Source organism: Polypterus senegalus, chromosome 9 (genome assembly GCF_016835505.1).
Source record: "Polypterus senegalus isolate Bchr_013 chromosome 9, ASM1683550v1, whole genome shotgun sequence".
Taxonomy (NCBI): Eukaryota; Metazoa; Chordata; class Cladistia; order Polypteriformes; family Polypteridae; genus Polypterus; species Polypterus senegalus.
In genome coordinates this window covers 137,505,972-137,528,892 of record NC_053162.1, presented here as the reverse complement: position 1 = coordinate 137,528,892, position 22,921 = coordinate 137,505,972, and the positions used below count along the sequence as shown (strand labels likewise).

Below are 22,921 nucleotides of genomic sequence, written 5' to 3'. Positions count from 1 at the left end.
TATAAGTTGGGGACAGAAAAACCATACTATAATATCTATAGAAATGCTAAATGTCAAGAGATGAATGCCAGTTTATTTATGATTCTGCACTGTACCAATGGTTTTTAGATGTTTACAGCAAAACCAACAGAAATAATAATTTATATTGTAACAAAGCAAATCAATGCCTTTTGTGGTTTATAGCATATCCAAAAATCAACATAAATGCTATATTTCAAGCAGTAATCTTAATGCTAACAGTGAAGTTATGACAATCCAGTTTGTTTATGCTAATGTTAGGATGACATAAACAATGCCACATTTTTGACACGTTTATTTATTTTTATAATTATTTTGATGATGTCAGTTTATATCCATGTTGTATGTTTATTTGTCTGTAGGCACTGCCATTTTGTTGTGTTTTCTTACATTTCAGAGCTTTGGGTCGCAATGATGTCATGTTCATGATGCACAAGACATCATGGAGGCTATTTTATAAAAGATGACCATACTCTTTTAAATAGAGAATTAAACCGTTGTGAAGCTGTGTGGCAGTAGCACAAATAGTTTACCATTTTTTATTTATTATACAATGTTTTTCTATTTGTGAAGAAGTATTCAGTGCATATACAGACGGGTCTCTGGTTGCGGATGAATTCCGTTCCTAAGGATGGCTGTAGTATCATTTTGTATTTCTATGGTGCTTTAAAATGTCCATTTATAGAAAATTGTCAAAAATGCATAATGCTTAATTACGTATTTTTGCAAAAATGTTTCATTCAAATGACAGTGACACAAGATTGCTGTACTTTAAATAAGAAATAATTTAAATAAAGATTTTGAACAATAGGTATGTTGACTTTAAGCTTAAATGTCGTACAGTTTTGGACACTGTTGTGGCACCTCATGAACCTGGAAAAGACACAGTAAAGGCAGGAAACCCCACCACTAACTGATGATTGTGAATTGCTTAGCATGTCGCAGTACCCCGATTACTTATACATCCTTAAACAGAACAGCTAGAATGCATACTTTAGATGCCAGAAAGCAGCAGGTCCTACTACTCCGCTAAATATTGAGAGAACTTATTGAAGTGCTACTGCTCAGAGTCTGTTATGTTCACAAGTTACATTCTGTGACGGGTGCAAGCAAAGCATACAAAATGATTGAAAATCGTGACACTGTACTATGTCTCCACTTTAGTGATGGCTGCTGTGCATTCATCTGCATCCTAAGTATTTGACTTTGTAAGAATCAGTACTTGAAAATCAATTGAAACTGAGTTGACTAGAAATTTTCCAGTTTTCTGCTCATTTGTATGTGCAAAATGTGTTTTAAGTTGAGACCACCGTAAACCAAAACCTGCCTATATACCTCAGTCTGCATTTATGGCTGACTATTTAATGACAGCATGATGCTGATGTTTTCTCAATTTTAATTATAGCATGATCTTCCAAATATGGGTGATCTGCATAGAATAACTTAAGTAAAACTATACTATACAGTAGATTCAGAAAGTATTCCATCAATTTTGACCAGGTCCCCTGTCTCTGCTGTTGAGCAGCACCCCCATAGCATGATACTGCCACTGCTTTAATGTTAATAGGCTGGTGATGAGCAGTACTGAGCTTTGCCAGACTTAGTGCTTAGAGTTCCGTCCAAATAGTTCAGTTTTAGGCTAATTGGAAGTTTTCCCCTCATGCCTAATTGATGGACTTTTGTTGAGATGGCCATCCTTCAGACAGGTACTCCAAACTCAGCAGAGGACTTCTGAAGTGCTGCAGCAGTGACCATTGGGTTCTTGGTGACCACCCTGACCAAGACCTTTTTTGCCCATTTATTCAGTTTGGCTGAATGGCCAACTGTAGAAAGTATCCTGGTGCTTTCAAACTACTTCCAGTTCACAATTATTGATTGCACTATAATCCTGGGAACACTCAAAGCTTTAGAAATGGTTTAATACCCTTGCCGTGACCCTTATTCTATACATTTTTTTTCTCCGTTCTACATGAAAATAGAGATTAATTTTTTTCCTTGGGCCATCCAATGGCGTACCTACATTTTGGGTCACTGAAACTAATATGTGGGTCCCTTCACAACAAACAACAAGGTTTGGGTAACTATTATTATCTTCATTAACAAGGTTATCACATGACAGACCACAACCTTTACATCTCAGATTTTGATTAAAATTGCAGTACTGAATTACACTCTAGTGTTAATGTTATTTTTTTAAAAATTCCTTATCATACAAGTAGACACCCAAACTCTCAAGCAAAGTAGACTAAAGTCTCCTCAGTTGCACCTCTCCGATTAGGGGCCCTGAAGCTTAAGCTTCATTAGATTCATAGTAGATCTGTCTCTGAGGCTATCACTGCAATTTACAGAAAGTAAGCAATGTATGAACAAAATATAATTTATTGCTGTTTAGAATGTACCTTTAACTGCTGTCATAAATACGAGACAGAGTCATGTAAAGGTTTGGGGCAGCCACCCATATAATCTAGTATCCTGGCTGCAAAATTAATGATCAGCAAATACAGCACTGGTGTGCACAAAACCGAGTCCAAAACAGAACTGAGGGACTAGGAAAAATGTGTAGGTTTTGAAAGGGAAAGACAGAAAGTGAGGTCATATGGATCGGGCTCATGGTTTTCAGCCATTTATTTGAGTCTGGACGTGACATCACAGGGGCTGGGGCCGGCAAGGTCTTCTGTCATAGGCTTGGTCCCGGGAGTGATGTCAAAAGAGCCAGGTGGGATCTCCCGTGAATGGTCTACAGCAGGGGTCCTCAACCATAGTCCTGGAGGGAAGCAGTGGCTGCTGGTTTTTGTTCTAACTCACTTGCTTAATTAGAAAGCAATTCTTGCCAATAATTTAATTTCATGGCCCATTAGAGCTTTAACTCTGCTATGTCAGGTCATTCTCATATCCAAAATTTTCTTCCCTTTTCTAAGGATATCATCCAAAGGATATGAAGCCTAAAATGGATGAGCAATTCTCATTCCTTCACTTTTTTCTCTTCACTTTCCTTCCAAGTATTTATTTAAACCCAATAGTGCATCATAAATACACACGGGTGTAAATGGTAACAAGCTAAATGGAGAAATGCTGGTCTCTTGTCATTTGCATGTTATTGCTAATTAGGAGCTATTGAAAACCAAGAATACAGCTGTTTAAGACTAAAATAAACAATAAGGGTTCAAAATCTTAATGAGCAAGACAACTAAAGTGAAGCAGAAGTGTGACTTGAGCAATAAGTGCTTCTTATTAAGCAACTGGGTTGGAACAAAAACCTGCAGCCAGTTCGGCCCTCCAGGACTGTGATTGAGGACCCCTGGGCTACAGGAAAGGGAGAAAAAGAGTCAGTGCACTCCGCCACATCCCGGCATGCTTTGGGACTGCCCTTACTCAAGCCCTTTAGCTGCCTCCCATGCTCACGTGTGTGACACTGCTGTATTTGACTTGTGTTCTTACTGACTGGCACTTAAAATATATTTTTTTTTAATTTGTAATAATTTTTAACTGACTTCCATATATTGTATAATATATTTTTTAGCTTTTTATAAAGATTCATAGTGTAAGCTCGTTCTCCTACATTCTAGGTTACCAGAGGGAGCTAAACTATAAACATACGGATGGATCTTACAGTGCATTTGGCAATTCAGATGAGTCGGGCAATACCTGGTGAGTCTGTCCTAGCATACTGAGCACAGTTAAAATTAATATGCAATGTTTTATACTATGAATTTAATTATATTAACAAGGCCCTTTTGAAAAGGGACTGACAGTAGCACAGAGGTTTGTACTGCTGCGCCATAGACTCAGAGCTATGGATTAAAATTTCAACCCTGGCACTGTTTGGGGTTGTATATTATCCTCATGTATGCAGTTTTTTTCTTCATACTCCTGTTTTCTTGGACATTTCAAAGATGTGTGCTTTAGGTTAATTGGTGCTTCTGAATCGGCCAAGTCTAAGTGAATGTGCCCTATAATTGTTACTTCATGTTCCTAATGGGCCAAGATAGAAAAATAAAACCCTGCCAGTCCTGAACTGATTTAAGGAGATTTGATAAAGAAAGGATGCATGGATTTAAAAGGGTTAATGCAATGTGTTAATTTAAAATTCACAAAGGATTTAATTAAAATTACATAACTGACATGCATTGGCGATCCTAAATTGTCCCTAGTGCGTGCTTGGTGTGTGTGTGTGTTTGTGTGTGTGCCCTGCGGTGGGCTGGCGCCCTGCCCAGGATTTGTTCCTGCCTTGCATCCTGTGTTGGCCGGGATTGGCTCTAGCAGACCCCCGTGACCCTGTGTTAGGATTTAGTGGGTTGGATATGGGATGGATGGATGGATGGATGGATGGATATAGCTACCCTTTTTACCACTTATGTGATTTAATAGATAAGTATGGCATTTTTCACCATCATGGTATATGTAAATTTGCCACATAAAATTGTGTTCTAAAGTGAAGCATTCCTTATAAATTTAAAAAATACCTTTGTCTCTTCTTGCAGCTTACAATGGGGCTAGAGGATGCACAAGTCCATAGGTGAATGAAAAAGCCTTAAAATGTACCAAATACGTCCACTTTGAAGAAACAAAGGTTTCAATTTACGAAAACATGCCTTTCGCATATTGAAACTAGGCATATTTATTTTACCACAGATTACAAAGTAGTGTAACATATTACAGTTTAAATTGTTGCGATCACATTACAGTTAATGACTAGAATTTTGCTATACATTTGCCATTGTCTTACACATATGGGACTAATCACATAATATGTAAATGTCATAAATGACTTGAAGGGCAGGCATTCTATTTCATATAACATCCAAGAAGGCAAATATGCCTAGATGATTCCCACTGCAAATACTCACTGTATTCACAATGTGTAAAATACACTTGAATTATACAACGTTATATAATTTTTACTTCAGGATTGCTGTTACTGTGGTGGGCTGGCGTGCTGCCTGGGGTTTGTTTCCCGACTTGTGACCTGTGTTGGCTGGGATTGGCTCCAGCAGACCCCCGTGACCCTGTAGTTAGGATATAGTGGGTGTGATAATGGATGGATGGATGGATTGCTATTAGGGTTGTCTTTATTCTGAAATTAAGACTTTAAGTTTTAATTTGAAAGATAACAACATTTCACTTTTACAGCATATTGAAAAATATGCTGAAGAGATCAGAGAGAATTGAATTCTCATATAAAACCAACGGAGCTAAGAGACCGCAATGTTTATCTAGGAACATTTAGTATTAATTGTTAGTTGTGTTAATATTTTCATTCATTGTGATTCACAGTTTTTTGATCAAAGAGCTCATAAGCAATTAGATTTATAGAGACAAAAAGTCTTCTGTATTCAACCAAATTAAATTGCTATCAGCATCATGTGTAGTTCTTTATTTCTGCTGCAAAAACAGAGAAGTCTGTTTCCAGGTAAAATAACTAAATCTTCACCTTAATTATTAGTTAGTTAAGACAACTAATTACAAAATGTAAGTGCTTTCTTTTTGATCACTAAGTGTCTTTTTGATAATGTAAAAATCACTGAGAAGGCACACAGTCAAAGATTAATTGTTCTTGCCTATTAGCCACTGCACCGGCAATAACTTTGCTATTTTCCAGCTTCATGTTTCTAAGCTATTCAAGTTGTTACTGGTCTCAGGTTATGGTAGTTTTGGCTATTCCACAGAAACAAACAAGCACATAAAACCCATTTTTTTTGTATTGCATTTCAATTAATTGAATTCTACTGACCTTGAATTTTTACCTAAGAACAAATCAAACTAGTTTTAACTTTAAATAGTAGTCCTGCACAGTAGAGACATTGTCACATTTTATGATTTCACGTGAATGCCTCATTGAAAGTAACTGGAAGAATGTATGTGCCCTGGACATAGAGTCTGAGGGAGTTGGTGGGATGGGGAGATGACACTGAGCGATGTGGCAAGTGTTATTGAATATAACTGGTAATTAACAATAACCTCAGTCACAGGTAAGCCTGCTTGATCTGCCCTGGCCATTTATGTGAGCAGTAGAAGCCACTGTTTGCAATTCACATTGTTCTAAGTATGCCTTAAAGCCGTGTCACCTCATAGTGTACAGCTTCTGAAAAGGGAAGGTGAGTGATCCCTCAGGATTTGTGAAAGTGATGCAGGCCTCAAAATATCACTAGCTAGACCATGACTTCACTGTGTCTGACCCTCATAAAGTGGCCTCACCCCAGGCAGCCTGGCACAAAACTCAGAAGTAAGGCTGCACTCCTAAATAGCCCCAAAATGAAGCTCAGGCTTTTGAAGTTCAAAAATCTAAATTAATCAGAAATGCCTCTCAAGGAAGAGGTTTATAAACCTATGGCTTGAAAGTACAAAAACAAAACAGTTTGTTATATTTAAACAATTTATTAACAAATCAAAAATGAAGTACAAAATATCAAGTCAGTGGGAAAAATGCTTATGCCTGAAAAGTCATCCCAGGTAAATCAGTCCAACAGAAGTTGCAAATGTCAGTAAAAAACAGAAAATCTGAACATTACAAATGATGATCCACACTCCATAACTTAAAATTACACTCTGTTGTTATTTTTCCACAAACCTTCAATAAAAATGTGTTTATTCCTAAAACTATAAGAAATATTTCAAATATAATGAAATGCAAAGACTTAACTAGAAACTGGTAAACAAAACTAAATAATTTTAAAATGGTAGTGACGATGTCCTCTGTTCGATGATGAGGAATTTTGATATTTTCAACAGCCGTTCTATTTTCCTTTATTTTATCACTTTATTACTTCTGTTTTGTTTTGTGGTGCTGTGCTCCAGATAACCATGGCATGCAGGTCCCTGCTGAAAATTTATTTATAAATGGATTGCAGTGGGCCTGAATTGACTGTCTGTAGCAATTCTAGCCTAGGGCAAAGCAGTTTTCTCTCACAATGCGTGGCACACAGCAACAATCCCCATTTGTGAACACATTCTGATTAGTGGTTGCCTGTATTGTATGCCACTGCTAGAAGACCTGTTGGATATTTACGCTTAGACATACCAACAAACTTTCTGAACACTGTATACTTTGGTATGGCCGCACCCTTTTTCCCAATCATTCACATGTTTCGTGCAACCCATTTTTCACAGAGCTAATGAAGCACAAGTGGCACACTACTATTTCTCATCACTTTCCAAACTCCATAGCACACGACACAGTTATTTGTAGCACAGTATTCATACTCTGGGTGCCCTCTGTGGGTGTCTGAAGTATGTCTCACCGATTACACACTTATATTTATATGAAAGGCATATATTTACAGTATACAATTATCTGGCAATCTAAGAAGTAAGACAAAGTTGTTTATAGAAGCTTCCAGAACAAACTTTATTCACCACAAAAGGTTTGCATTGTTATTAACTAAGGTAACTAGAAATTTAGGAAAACATAAGATGAAGAATTTGCTAATGCTTGAGATTTTTCATCAGCATAATTTCTGTCTATCAAAATTTAGTGTGCTTTTTAAGATTCTTTATTATCTTCACTAATTTTTCTTCAGATATTTATAGGTCTCTACCACTAAAGACTCAAATTAGCTTGAGTTAATTGTCTAACAATAAGTTTACTTAGATTCTTTGGTTATAATTAATAATCTGTATTAATAGTAATATTTACAATTTTAGTAACTTGCCACATATTCAATTTAGAATAGAACAGTAATAGATGAAGTAATCAAAAACTACTCATTTGTCTTTGAGTATATGTAAATGTCTACTTATATTCAAATGTCTATGCATTTACTGTAAATCAAATTTGTATTGAACTTTTGGTCTACAAGAGCCTTCCTTGCACATAAAACTAAAAGTATACAAAGGCCATAAACATTGATTGTTTATTAAATGTTCTCCCATTTTATTTTTCTTTGTAACATCTATCAATTTTTGTGTTGGTGTGTCCCAGGCTGACAGCATTTGTGATGAAGTCATTTGGCAGCGCACGCCGTTTCATATTCATCGATCCTGCACACATCAGTGATGCCAAGAAATGGTTAGGCAGACACCAGCTGGAAAATGGATGCTTCCAGAATGTTGGGAAACTTTTTCATAGTGGAATGAAGGTATGACAACAAACAAAATTCCGAACACTGAGATTTTTTTGTTAAAAAATTGCACCCATCCACTGATCTCATCCATCCACTTACATAGACTCAGAGCTATGGATTAAAATTTCAACCCTGGCACTGTTTGGGGTTGTATATTCTCCTCATGTATGTTTTTTTCTTCATACTCCTGTTTTCTTATAATCAGCGTGGTACTTGGAAGAGCACATAAAGCAGGATTGAACACTGAATAATGTTCCAGTGCACCGTATGGCTCACTCACACACACACACATATCCACACTCAGGAAAACCAAGTTAGAGTTTCCGATCCATCTAACAATCTACTGTTTATTATACATGGAGGAAACTTGCAGAAGCAAAATTCAAATAAAGGAGTCCATTGAAACTTCACACAGTCAGTCTCCTTACTGAGTAACCACTGCACTACTCAAAAAATCATTGAAGCTGATTTTTTTTTTTTAATTACAGTTTCTTCAACACTAGTTTTAACGACTCATTATTAAACATTATTCGGATTATTTATACCGCACCTTACAGTAGATTTGTTCAAAACCTATGAGTATCATACCACTATACTTTCGAAATTTCAGCTGAATGCACTCTCAGAATACCTAAAAAACAAAATATTCACATTCTGAAAGTGATGAGGCAAGAATACTGCTATGTTGTTTAGTAAAGTTACATAAATCTAAGTAATAGTAATGATTTCTTCAGAATACCCTTCAGAAGGCTTCTCTGCCAGTTTTGCGACAAACTATGTCAATGAAAAGCACCAACTTCTGTGAAAGTATGTACTGACACATAGGATGAATATTTTCAGGAATATACAGTCCTCCATAAAACAAACATAAGAAAATTGCACATAAAGTGATCAGCCACTTGTGAAAGGTCTTTTTTTTATTGAAGTGATGATTGAAGTGTTCAAAATTATAAAGAGAATTAGTACAGTGGATTGAGACAGTTCAACAACAACAACAACATTTATTTATATAGCACATTTTCATACAAACAGTAGCTCAAAGTGCTTTACATATTAAAGAATAGAAAAATGAAAGATACAATTATAAAACAAAATAAATCAACATTAACATCGAATAAGAGTAAGGTTCAATGGCCAGGGGGGACAGAAAAAACAAAAAACCTCCAGACGGCTGGAGAAAAAAATAAAATCTGTAGGGATTCCAGACCATGAGACCGCCCAGTCCCCTCTGTAGGAGGAGTTACTGTAGTTTCAACAGCACAAAGACACAGTTGGACACACAATAAGGGTAAATTTTACACACACATTAAGAAGGTTTTCTTGACTGATGGAATTACATACACATATAATAAGTAGTGTGGTGGACAATAGGAATTTAGGGAAGAAAGTTATGGATACAACTGATGAGCTTTGTTGGGCTGAATGGCCTGTTCAAGTTTGGATTTTTCTAATGTTCTAATAAATACAATTCTTAATTTCCTTAAAACAATGACAGTCAAGATTTAAGCAGCCATGAAAGGATAAGCCAGATATGCTTTATGATGCATTGGATCTCGTAAATGAGATGATTAGGAGGCAATACAGAGGGTTGCATCCAGGTAATGGACAGTAAGAAATAGCAGGAGCAAGGTCAAATAACTGGTAGGGGTCAGAAATCAGAAAAGCGAAAAGGAATCCAATCAAATTGAAACCAGATATGTTAACCAGAGGTCAACATCAAAAATATTAAAGTCTTCCAGGATGAGCCTTTCTAGATGAATTGTGAGTTTTAGGAATTATATCTAATAGACAAATGTCAGAAGCTAGGCGGATCAGAATGACACAATATATCACGTGACCTTTGTGTCACATGAATTGCAATAGGCATAAAGACCATAAAGAAACCACAAACGACATGGGGAGCCATACAACGAATGTAACAAAGTGGTGAGGACCACAACACAGAACCAAATAGAATTGTGAAAAAAAGGGCAAAAACAAATTCTATTTACACAAAAGTCATCAAAATTGATACAAAGAAAGATTACATGTTGTTTCTATTACAGATAGTTCACAGTCACAAAGAATGATTTGGATAGGTGTTAATGATAACAGTTAATAAAGCTCATTTCGTCATTTTTGTGCTTTTAGGGTGGAATTAATGATGAAATTTCCCTAACTGCATATATTACTACAGCTTTATTGGAGCTTGAAACCCCACTCAGCGTGAGTAATTAATTAATTTTGTATTTATATAGGATGGAGCGCAAAAGTCTTTAGACTGTCATGATTTCAAGATACTTTATATTATTTTGGAGAGTTTGGGATTTTTTTCCTCGTGGGTTTTTAAATTAATTTAATAAATTGTGTGTATTCTTTTTCTTTTCTTGTTGATTACATCCTTCTGTGTTCATTTAACTTGTCTATATAGTCATTCTAATTACAGAGCTGAGGGAGGCCATGTTTCTTATTTTATGGCAATGATTTCAGTGTTTTTTGGTCAAATCTCTGTGTTACATAAAAGTGGCTGTTGGTCCAATTGGTTCATGGAAATACATTGTTACTGGTTTTCTGGAAATTTCCAGGTGGACTTTTGTATCCACAGTTACAGAGATAAAAGCTGAGAATATGCAGATAATGCTTAGGACTACTAAGTATTTCTTTATCATTTTACAGGATTCTATTTTAAACAACAGTCTATCTTGCCTGAGATCATCATTAAGTAATGTGACTGATGTTTACACAAAAATCCTATTATCCTACATGTTTACTTTGGCAAGAGATGAAGAAGCCAGAAACTCTTTGCTTTCTTTTCTGGAAAAAGTGGCTGTTAAAGAAGGTAGGATATGAAGAGATAAGTGAAGATCCTTGATAGTTTTGTTGTGTTCATTCTAATATTCTATGAAAAGAAGAAAAATGCACAATTCATTCTTTAACAATAGAATTGTTATTGGAAGACTTGAGGGGGGGAATACGATAAAAAAATGTTAAAGCATTTCTGAAATGAGAACTGATTTGTTTAGTTAACAGCTATGTTGATTGTGGAAGATGGCCCAGACACAGACAGGCGGACAGCGATGGTTCACCCAACATACGTTTATTCATAACTATTTACAAGTAAATTGCCACACAATCCCAAACTCCCCTAAAATCCAGCCCTCTCACACAATACCTCTTCTTTCCTTTCCTCTCCACCCGAGCTCCATCCTTCTCCGCTCCCGACTCAAGCCACTGAATGGGTGGAGGCGGCCCCTTTTATAATCACCCGGATGTGCTCCAGGTGCCTCTCGATTAACCTCCGCCGGCACTCCCCAGTGTGGCGGAAGTATTGGCCGCGCACCCGGAAGCACTCCGGGTGTCCCTGGTCGTCTTCCCCAGGGCTCTCCAGGCATCAGGGCGCCCCCTGGTGGTGACAACGGGCCCCTATAGGGTTGAGCTTCCAAGCTCAGTTCCCATGGTTGCCACCCCCAGCCACTTGCCACAAGATCTAAAACCACATGGATTCTGTAAAAGCTTTCTGGATCTCTCCTTTACTTTACTCTGTCTGAAGAGGTGCTTCACTGTTTCTCTGTTCACTTCCATCCACTCAGCCATCCATTTTCTAAAGTAATAATCCTAATGTAATTTCTACTACATTTTCTGAATATGATTCATTAGTTAACTGAACAAATTATGTTGTGTTTTATAAGGTCTCCTTAAGATGTGAAGAATAAAGATATTTAAATCATTTTGTTTCTGTCTGTGCTACTAAATTATAAAAAATTCTTAATTCATTTTGTCTGTTAGGGTGGAACATGTTCTTCAGTCTGGGAATATTGTTTTTTGTTGGGTTGGGTTGTAACAAGAAGGACTTGGTTGCAGTCCCCCTGGTGCATTATTGAATATGAACGCAAAGCCCATTGATTTATATTTAATGACTATATATTAATATTTTAGTTATTTACATTGTTTGGTAGATAGTTTAGCAATACTTATTTTTAATTTATAATTTAGGTACTTTTTTCCACAAAACACCCATTATTACCTCTTCATTTGTCAAATACTTTGCAGATGGATTTCTACACTGGGAACGATCTGGATCTGGTGAAAAAATCAACTCTGTTCAGGTGGAGATGACATCTTATGTGTTGCTGTCACTGTTATCTGGACCACCTCTCCCAGAATTTGACCTCACTTACACATCTAGCATTGTGCAATGGCTTGTTCGTCAGCAGAATTCATATGGAGGCTTCTCATCCACACAGGTATGTTCGATAAAAGATGGTCTATATTAGATTACATTATTATTATTGTTATTATTATTGAACACAGTACAGTACAATTGACAATGAAATACAGGTTTTCAAATAACCAGAAGTGCAAATAGAAGTTAATTGCACATGGATAAATATAAATAAATCCAGCAGCTAGAAATTGTACAAGTAAGAGTAAATCAAAAGTATATACAAAATGATTAGTGAGAGATAAAATACAATAAAGGCAGTGTAAGTACAGTATGGATAAAATACAATATGTACCGTAAAATATGAAAGCAGTTTAAATAATTCAAACAGTACCTTGCAGATGGTTGTACAGTATATCTACAAGTACAGCACAACCTTGATAGTTCTGAGGTACTAAAGGTTCAAGAATAGAATGCAAACATAATAGACCGATAGTACATACAGAGCCCTATGGTGTACATGTATGGTTTTAAGATGAGGCGGTAAAGGTGGATTTTGAGTTCAGCAGGGTGACAGTTGCAGAGTAGCTCCTGTACCTCCTGGAGTGAAGGGGGTCCCCTATGTCCCTACATGACCTCCAAAAGGCAGTCAATGGCAGGAACTAAGGTACCAATGATGTGCTGGGAAGTTTTCTCCACCCGTTGAGGAGGCTTCTGGCCTGAGACCATGCAGTTACAAATTTGAACACCTAAGGAGCTGGAGGCATGCTCATCCTCAATCCCGTCATTGAGCACCTTTATGTTATTCAAGCCTGGATATTGTTGGAACCTCTTTTCTATACTGACTTATCATTGTTGCTAATGGGGCCTACTATTGTAGAGAATCCCTGGAACCAGAACTAAGAGGGACATGCACCCCAGGTGGCCGCATACTCCGTGAGGAGTTGGCTATAAAGCAGCACCATGGGCAGCATGGGTTGGAACGCAGACACAGCACTTAGAGAGCACTTCAATACTGTAGTAATTTCCTTGATATTAAAGCCAATTTGCCCTCACCAGCCACGCATCTGGGTCAATGGACTTTAGCAGCTGGGAGGAGTGATTATTTTCAGATCACCTATGACAACTTAGTTCTTTTTTTATGCTTATGTACTGTAATTACAATTTTTTTCAAAAAGACAAAATGCAAGCAATAATAAAATCTTAAAGAAAAAAAATCAGAAATGACATCACTATCTTTGAAAGAGCTAAACAAATAACTAATCACTTGAACATGCACACTGGAGCTGATGATATTATTAAACAAGGCATATTTCACTGAGAAAACATCCATTCATCCACCCATTATTCAATCCGCTATATCCTAACTACAGGGACACGGGGGTCTGCTGGAGCCAATCCCAGCCAACCCCTGAGTGGGGTGCCAGTCCACTGCAGGGCACACACACACACACACACACCAAGCACACACTAGGGACAATTTAGGATTGCCAATGCACCTAACCTGCATGTCTTTCAACTGTGGGAGGAAACTGGAAACCCACGCAGACATGGGGAGAACATGCAAACTCCACGCAGGATGGACCTGGGAAGCAGGTCTCCTAACTGTAAGGCAGCAGCACTGTCCACTGTGCCACCGTGCCCACTGAGAAAACATTCAGACTTTAATTTAATTATTAGTTATGTTTACTTTCAGAGAAACAAGGCATTAAGTTCTAGGTGTCAAAAGTAGAAGAAAAGGAACAATTTAAAAGATTCAAATCAGTGTCCATACTGCCAGCATCACCTCTGTATAACGAGGGGAGAGGTGTGTGTTTTCTCTGCTTTTTTGTGGTGCAGGCTTTGTCTGCTTCTTCCTTGTTAGGGAACATTGTAGGTGGTGTTATGCTTTAATTTTCATACAGCATGATGGATCTGTGCTTCCTTCAGAACTACCTACACCCTGTAGGAAATGAGGAGAGATTTAATTTGGTTAATTAATTAGTTTTTTGCTTTTGGTAATGAAATAACAAGATGCAGACAGACTAGATAGATAAACATATACCATAGAGAGGTTGGCTGTTTGCTGCTTATTTAGAGTTCAATGTATCTTGGCACAGATAAATAGTTCTACAGTATCAAGTCATTAATGATGATATTCAATTTTGTGTGTAGCTCTTGCTGCTCCAGGTTCAAGTAGAAGATTCTTCTTGCATTGGAGTGCAAGCTTCCCTCAGTTAGGCCCTTTTCTGTGTCAACTTCAGAGATAAAAGCATTACCGATTCTGGCACAAGTTTAGATGTTGATGTTCCATTCTTGAAGTAATGCCTGCTTCCCTGACTTTGTAGACTGCTGCCACACAGCTTTAGCGCCTCAGCTTTCAGGTCCAGAAGTGAAGAGATTGTTGGCTTTCAGCTCCCCAGAAAGGGAGAGGCTCATCAGCATATTAGTTTCATAGAGCTGGTTTCAGAGGATAATGTAAGAGCAGAGTGCTCACCTGTTAGTTTCCTCAGAGTGCCATCAGAATTACCCAGAGAATCCATAGAGAGAGTCTCTGAGACAATATTCTAATGGAATGAGTGCAACTGGTTTATAAGGGAAGGTGGAACCTCTCATTATTGGGTTAAACTAATTTCCAGTTTCAAAATCAGGGCTTACCCATAGGCAAGTTATTTTGTCTATCATAGATGTCATGTCATGAATTACAGTAATCCCTCGCTATATCGCTCGACTTTCGTGGCTTCACTCTATCACGGATTTTAAATGTAAGCATATCTAAATATATATCACGGATTTTTCACTGGTTCGCGGCTTTCTGTGGACAATGGGTCTTTTAAAGTACATGCTTCCTCAGTTTGTTTGCCCAGTTGATTTCATACAAGGGACGCTATTGGCTGATGGCTTAGAAGCTACCCAATCAGAGCATGTATTACATATTAACTAAAACTCCTCAATGATATACGATGTGCTTCCCGAGCGGATTGTTTGCTTTTCTCGGTCTTTTTCTGACATTCTCTGCGCCTGATGGAGGGGCTGTTTGCACAGAGGCTGTTTGCCTAGAGGATATGGACGCTCCTCTAAGAAATGAAAGCACGTATTGATTTTTTGATTGTTTGCTTTAATCTCGCGCGCTCTCTCTCTCTGACGTTCTCTGCGCCTGACGGAGGGGCTGTTTGCACAGAGGCTGTTTGTTTAGAAGATACGGAGGCTACTCTAAAAAATGCTGAAAGACTTACCTTCACATTGCTCCCTTCTTTGCGGTTGCTTTATCGCGGTGCGCATACTTAAAATCCTAACAGCACGTATTGATTTTTTGATTGTTTGTTTTTCTGTCACGCTCACTCTTTCTATCTCTCTGACATTCTCTGCTCCTGACGGCACTCGTTTGAAGAGAAGATATGTTTGCATTCTTTTAATTGTGAGAAAGAACTGTCATGTCTGTCTTGTCATGGAGCACAGTTTAAACTTTTGACTAAAGGGTGTTATTTCATGTCTAGAGGGCTCTAATAATGTTAACAGTGTGGGTGAGTTTATAAGGGCTTAAAATATACAAAAATAACCATACAAACATATGGTTTCTACTTCGCGGATTTTCATCTATCGCGGGGGGTTCTGGAACGCAACCCCCACCATCGAGGAGGGATTACTGTATATGTTTTTCTTCTTGCTTGAGGTTTTTTTTTCTTTTGATCAGCCACAGCATAAAGTTATGGGAAAGAGTAGTGGAAGCTAGGTTAAGAAGGTAAATGTTGATTAGTGAACAGTAGTATGGTTTCATCTCAAGAAAGAGCACCACAGGTGCAATGTTTGCTCAGAGGGTGTTGATGGAGAAATATAGTGAAGGCTAGAGGGAGTTGCATTGTTTCTTTGTGTACCTGGAGAAAGGTTCACCGACAAAAGCGCGATAGACATATGCGCCTGACAAATGAGCGCCGACAAACCCGCTAACTGGTTTTCAACAAATGCGCGCCGACAAAATCGCTGCGACAAAATCGCGAGAGAGGCCAAGAGAGTGTGACACCCTTGCTGAAATTCTTCCTACATATGCAGGGCGTGATCTTAAGGACTATCTGTGTGCCGTGCTGATGGCATGCTGCCTCTCATAATATTGACTTCTAAAATAAACATTATTATATATGCTTTAAACTATTAATTCACATTTAATGAAACTTTCGCGATTTTGTCGGCGCGTTTTAATTGGTGCTATTTTGTCGGCGCGCATATGTCTATCGTGCAAGTGATGGGTCACACTGGAGAAAGCATATGACAGGGTGCCTCGAGAGGAGTTCTGGTATTGTGTGAGGAAGTCGGGAGTGGCAGAGAAGTATGTAAGAGTTGTACAGGATATGTACGAGGGAAGTGTGACAGTGGTGAGGTCTGCAGTAGGCGTGATGGATGCATTCAATGTAGAGGTGGGATTACATCAGGGATTGGCACTGAGCTCTTTCTTATTTGCAATAGTGATGGACAGGTTGACAGATGACATTAGACAGAAGTCCCCTCGGACTATGATGTTTGCTAATGACATTGTGATCTGTAGCGAGAGTAGGGGGCAGGTTGAGGAGACCTGGAGATGTGGGGATATGCTCTAAAGAAGAGAGGAATGAAGGTCAGTAGAAACAAGACACAATACATGTGTAAGAATGAGAGGAAGGTCAGTGGAATGGTGAGGATGCAGAGAGTAGAGTTGGTGAAGGTGGATGATTAAATACTTGAGATCGACAATACAGAGTAACAGGGATTGTGGAAGAGAGGTGAAAAGGAGAGTGTAGGCAGGTTGGAAAAGATGGAGAAGAGTGTCAGGAGTAATTTGTGACAGACGGTTATCAGCAAGAGTGAAAGGGAAGGTCTACAGGACAGTAGTGAGACCAGCTTTGTTATATGGGTTGGAGACGGTGGCACTGACTAGAAAGCAGGAGACAGAGCTGAAGGTGTCAGAGGTAAAGATGCTAGGATTTGCATTGGGTATGATGAGGATGGACAGGATTAGAAATGAGTGCATTTGAGGTTCGGCTCAGGCTGGACAGTTGGGAGACAAAGTCAGAGAGATAAGATTGCATTGGTTTGGACATGTGCAGAAGAGAGATGCTGGGTATATTGGGAAAAGGATGCTAAGGATAGAGAAGCCAGGCAAGTGGAGAAGAGGAAGGCCTAAGAGAAGTTTTATGGATGTGGTGAGAGAAGACATGCAGGTGATGGATATGACAGAGCAAGATGTAGAGGACAGGAAGACATGGAACAAGATGATCCGCAGTGACAACCCCTAATGGGAGAAGCCGAAAGGGGAAGAAGAAGTTCTTGCTTGAGTCTATTTCTGGCTCAATAAGTCTGCAAAGGGGCCTCTGTAAAGATGTCGGTTTAATTCTTTTTAATACCTTTGTTATCAGGTGAAGTAGAGGCAGATCCTGGAACAAGCTTGTGACATTACTAAAAATCAAATAATTAAGATTGTATTCTTGGTAATCTTGTTCTTCTGTCAATCTGAAATTATTTTTAGCTAATTATGAGGTATAAGTTAAATAATCTTCTTGTGAACATGTACAAATTGGTTAGTTTACCTGAGCTTAAACATACTTCTTCTTAACCTTTGGTTTCCATTTGCACATTCCCCACAATTCTCTACATTAACAAGTTTATTTGTATCCTAGAATTAAATACTGTGCAAAAATACATTTCTTATCCCAGACAATTTTTCTTTGCCTATGGTTCAAAACAGGAACACATCTAACGGACCCCTTTATACAAGCGATCTCATACTTGGCCTCTTTTACCTTCCTCATTAGCTCTGCAAGCACTCCCTTTGCATCTGACTCCCACCCCTTACCTGGCTTCCCCAGCAGTATATTGTTTTTGCTTGTCTGTCAGCTAAATGTTATTTGCTTGGTTAAGTAATTTTCCATAGTCTTGGTCACATAGTTTACTCAATTAAAAGCTACATCTTATCTAAGCAAAACACTCAATTAAATACTACATGTCCCATTTAATAAACTGAGAAAGCATTAAGTTTTAACCCCCATTACTCTGACCTTAAAAGGATTGCTTGCGTTTGATGCAGTAGTTGAAATTCTATGTGCATGTTGTAATGGCAGGTGTGCCATTTTTATTGGTTCCCCGCAAGTAGGCACTAAAGCTGCTCATTTGTGTGATAGAATGCCAACTCATTGCTGATGACACTTGTCAGCACCATTACATATCCCTCCTTTTGAAGTTTCTGTCACCAACAATCACTTCAGACTCCTTGCTATGGTGCACAAACTCTTAAACATGGTGAGGTTGTCTTTGTTTCTGCAGCAGCTGTGCAGACGGTGACAAAGACACATCAGTGCTGGTGTTGAGCACTTTGTTGTTAGGTGGCACAGCAGGGATTTTGAATGGTGTATTGTCTGATTCCAAATAAGGTATGTTGAGATCTGGGCTGTCATGCCATGCAGCTGAGGTGTTTAGTGCTGCATTTCTATGTAGTGATATGTGATCAGGTGAAACTCCTTGTCATTGACCTACAGATGACTCCGATTTATCCTTGTCATGGAGCTGCAGATGTCATTCTTTAATGAAGCAGCATTCGAGGTGTTTATCTCCGCTTTGAGAATCGCCATCAAAGGCTGCTCTGTAGCGACTCCACTATCTGACCCTGAAGCTCCACCCAGGCCAATAGAACTTGGCACATGGACAGTTGGTGGTGCAGCTACAGAGGCAGCAGTCTCTCCACTGTCTTTCTTCCTGTACTGCTGCTACAAATGGCATTCCAGATCTCAGTCTTAAACTCCCCAGTAACTCCTCAGGAAAGAGCAGCAAGTTCATTTTGGGTCTCTGCAGTCCTTAGCACTTTGTTCAGTCAGATTGTAGCTTTTCTCCTCGTACCACTTCTTACACCAATGTAGTGCTCAGCCAGGCACAGTGCTCACCAACATCTAGTGCCAGTGAATTCTTGTTCTTTTATTTAGCTCCCTGTCATTACAAGGAATGCTTACTTTTCCTGTTCAATTTGGAATTCAATGTGCAACTTCAGCAGGCTTGCTACTTATTTGTATTATGGAATGCCAGCTCATGCTGTGACTTATTCAAAGGTTAATAAGGCTTGTCAGCACCATTGCTTTTCAGTTTTGTTCACTTTACTCTTAGAGTTTTAGGAAAAAGCATTCAAGTCTTTGAGTAGCAAGTAAAAGGGGAAAGTGCAACAAACAAATCCAATAGAACACAACCTGTTTTTGTCCAGAAATTAATAAAGTTCAGACTGCTTCTGAAAGCTGCTTTCCTGGAGAGGGAAGGGTCCGCTAATATTGAGATGGATCTGAAAACCAGAAGCAACCCAGCTGGGGAAAGTCTAATTGCATTTGCAAGACTGACACTTTTAAAGACTTCAATTACCATGAAAAACTTCAATTACTGAAAGCACAATGTTTCTAAGCTTGGATGTCACTATGTATATCTATATACCTGTATATCTACTACTACCTGCCCCCCGCGGCTCCACTTGCGTAGCAATGAAACAGGACAATCTTTAAAAATCAATAAACAAACAGCTATTTCTAGCTAAGCGAAAGCAAGTTACGCTCCAGAATGTGGTGACAGGTAGACCGATTCGAACGTAGGCTGGCACATAAGTGAGGAGGGCCCCACCTAGCTTCCCACTCCTGACATCACACTTCAAACTCTTCCTCGGATTAGCGCGAATAAATCACTACTGCAAGTGAACTACAATATTTAGTGAGATGGCAGAAGTCACAAAATCATCCAGACTGTTCATGCAAATTATATATATAAAGACTAGCTATATTGCACAAAATTTTCATATGACATTTTCATGCAATGCTCATTTTTATTCAAAATCGTACATAATACAATATACATCCATCCATCCATTATCCAACCCGCTATATCCCAACTACAGGGTCACAGGGTCTACATCTATATATAATTTTTTTCGTCTTCTTTAGGAGAATACAACAGTGATGCTCTCATGTCAATACAACCAATTTAACGAACCTTATATACATCTGCTCCGCTAAGAACAGTAGTAGTTCAGTTGTGTGTTAGCAGTCAACAAATAAAGCAGATGTAAAGTCATACGCTTGCAAATTGTAAAACTGCATTAACATTCAATTGCCAACAAAATCATTAATAGCATTCACACAGGAGAAGTCATATTCCTTCTGTGTATTAAGTTAAATACTGGTGATACTTCAGCAAGTACATTACTATTCATCTTGCATTGATGACTATTTACAATAGTTTTAGCATTTCCTGTAACTATAAATGAATATCAGGGCCAGAGTTTTGATCAAAAATGAATAGTCTTTACTTTTTGCACATTGTATTTACAAAATGTATTTTAATTTCAGCATTTGATTTTCCATAAATACGCATGCTTTTCTGAAAATATGTTTTATCATTATTGGTTATTGAGTGTAGACTGATGAGAAAAAAATGTGAAATTTGTACATTCAATAAAGTGTGCAGAATTTCAGGGGTTCTGCATATTTTCTGAATCCACTGTATGTATGCCTTCCACTTTGTCAACTACACAGAAGAGGTCAATATATGCTGTAAACAAACAATGCTCACTTTTAACGCCAAGCTGTTCTCAGATAAAATCAACAGATTCCTTAATATTCAGAACTGCTTTTTTAAGAGAAACAGATGAGTTGGGTCACTATATTAAGTTAAAAATATTTTTGGCTGTATAAATGGATCATGTTTTAAAATTATATGTTTTTAAGAGCTCTTATTGAGCTTGACCATCCATTCCAAGAATAAGGCCAATATCCACATTCTTATTGATTTTTTCTTCTACAGGACACAGTTGTAGCGCTGCAGGCTCTGGCTCTTTATGCTGCTCAAACGTATAAACCTGATGGTTCCAGCACAGTGACCATTAGCTCTGCACAAGGATTTCAGGCACAGTTCCATCTGGACCAAACCAATCGCCTGCTCTATCAAGAGAGGTCTCTGCTGGAAATTCCTGGGATATACAGTGTTCAGGCAGAGGGTGATGTATGTTCTTTTGTGCAGGTCAGTGTCTTCAATCTCTTACACATCAAGTGGCTTTTCTTTTGTTATTTTTGCAAAGTGAACTTTTGCACTTTCTGAAAGAGAAACCCAAATTAAAACCTAAAATGCAAGTATAGTGTATAAACTATTGTTTTATTTTTTTAAACAATAATTTTCAAAGCTATCAATGTTTTATCATTATTCATTTAACACATTTATTTATTTAAAAATGTAATGTATTTTGCTTTCTGAAAACCTTGTGCAAACATTGCACTGAAATGCAATGTATAATATTGATGTATAAATTTTGACTAAGCTCATTTGTTAGAATATTGCCCTTAATAAAATGTTAAGAGAGCCCATTCACACCTTAGTATTTTTCCAACATTTTAGCATTTGACCTAAACCACTCAAAAAAAAAAAGTTACTTGCCATTGTTTTCAATGACACTATTCACACCTAGCAGTGAGTAGATGAGGAAACCCTTGCATACAGCAGTTTTTAAGCACTTTCAGCCATACGCTTACTTGATTCAAATCAATAGCAACACTCTTAAAATGCTGCAAAAAAGAGTATTTTGGAAGCATTTTATAGGACATCAATGCCACATCCTGGATGAAGCAGCTCATTAGAAAAAAAAAAATGCTGGTGTCATTGTGCAGTCATGGTCTTCTAGTGACAGCTATTGAGGGACAGGTTAAGGTACATAACCTGCAAACATGTAACAAGAATTCAACAAAAGTAATAAGTATACTGTGGTCGGGTGGCACAATAAGTCTCGAAAACAATGCATTTTTGGCACACCAACCAATGCACCCCCTTTATTCATTGGCAGATGAATTGAAATGAACAAAAAAAGGAAAGAAAAATGTGTGGTTTAGCGCCAATCCCCGATCCGGGGTTTCTCATGAAATAAAGTTTTTTTTTTTAATGGAAATGATGCTCCATCCCTCATCTTGCTTTAGCCTGTCTTGGGGCTCTCTTTTCTTGGGAGGCCCAACTTTTATGATGGTTAGACTGGAATGGGCGGGGATAGATGCCCTCATTGGGCTGCTTCTTGGCACTGTGAGGAAAGAAGACAGAGCGGACAAAGTTAGTGGCAGCACCCCCATCTCAGCAGGTTACCACATACCTTAACTAAGCCTGTGAAGGAGTCCTTCAACGCCCATACGTGACAATACACTTTTACTTTTTATCAGCTTACAGTTTAGCACAGATGTTTTAAAAAATGGGCAAAGTCGTAGTGCAGAGATCGTCCATTTCTGGCCTGATCAGTATATACTGTAGAACATGTTGAATTAAGTATTATTATCTGTTTTAACAATGGATACTTAAATTGTTGTCAGTGAGACTTCTTAATTAAGAAAATGTTAGTCCTTCATGAAGTAAATAACAACCATCCCCTTTCTCTAATCTGAGCCCCCAGGTAAACACTGGCTCCTGTACAACCAGATCACACTATTTCAATATATCTTCAGCAAATACTTGGATTCAAACTAAGCTGACAGTTAATTAATATGTTTCTGATGCCTGATTGCACACAGCACGCTCTTTTCTGCTTAGCTGTGTGGTTGAGCCTTGAAATGATTGCCTCACCATGCACCATGTGTGTATTTGTTCAGTTTTTCTGAGTTGATTACTGCTGTGCACAACAACCCTGCATCTTCACTAGCTGTCACTTTATGACCGGATCCTGTGCTTGCATGATGTTGCACCAATTGCAGGAGACATT

General features: G+C 38.2%; 1 protein-coding gene across 1 annotated transcript in view; it reads left to right on the top strand.

Moving 5' to 3' along the window:
• Positions 1-22,921, top strand: part of LOC120535857 (alpha-2-macroglobulin-like protein 1) — a 92,694-nt gene that overhangs the window by 53,011 nt on the left and 16,762 nt on the right. Inside the window, exons 25-30 of the mRNA XM_039763975.1 lie at positions 3,585-3,666; positions 7,937-8,093; positions 10,209-10,283; positions 10,734-10,896; positions 12,108-12,301; positions 20,995-21,210. Of these exons, the coding sequence (XP_039619909.1) occupies positions 3,585-3,666; positions 7,937-8,093; positions 10,209-10,283; positions 10,734-10,896; positions 12,108-12,301; positions 20,995-21,210 (887 nt within the window). The remainder of the gene's footprint in view (positions 1-3,584; positions 3,667-7,936; positions 8,094-10,208; positions 10,284-10,733; positions 10,897-12,107; positions 12,302-20,994; positions 21,211-22,921) is intronic.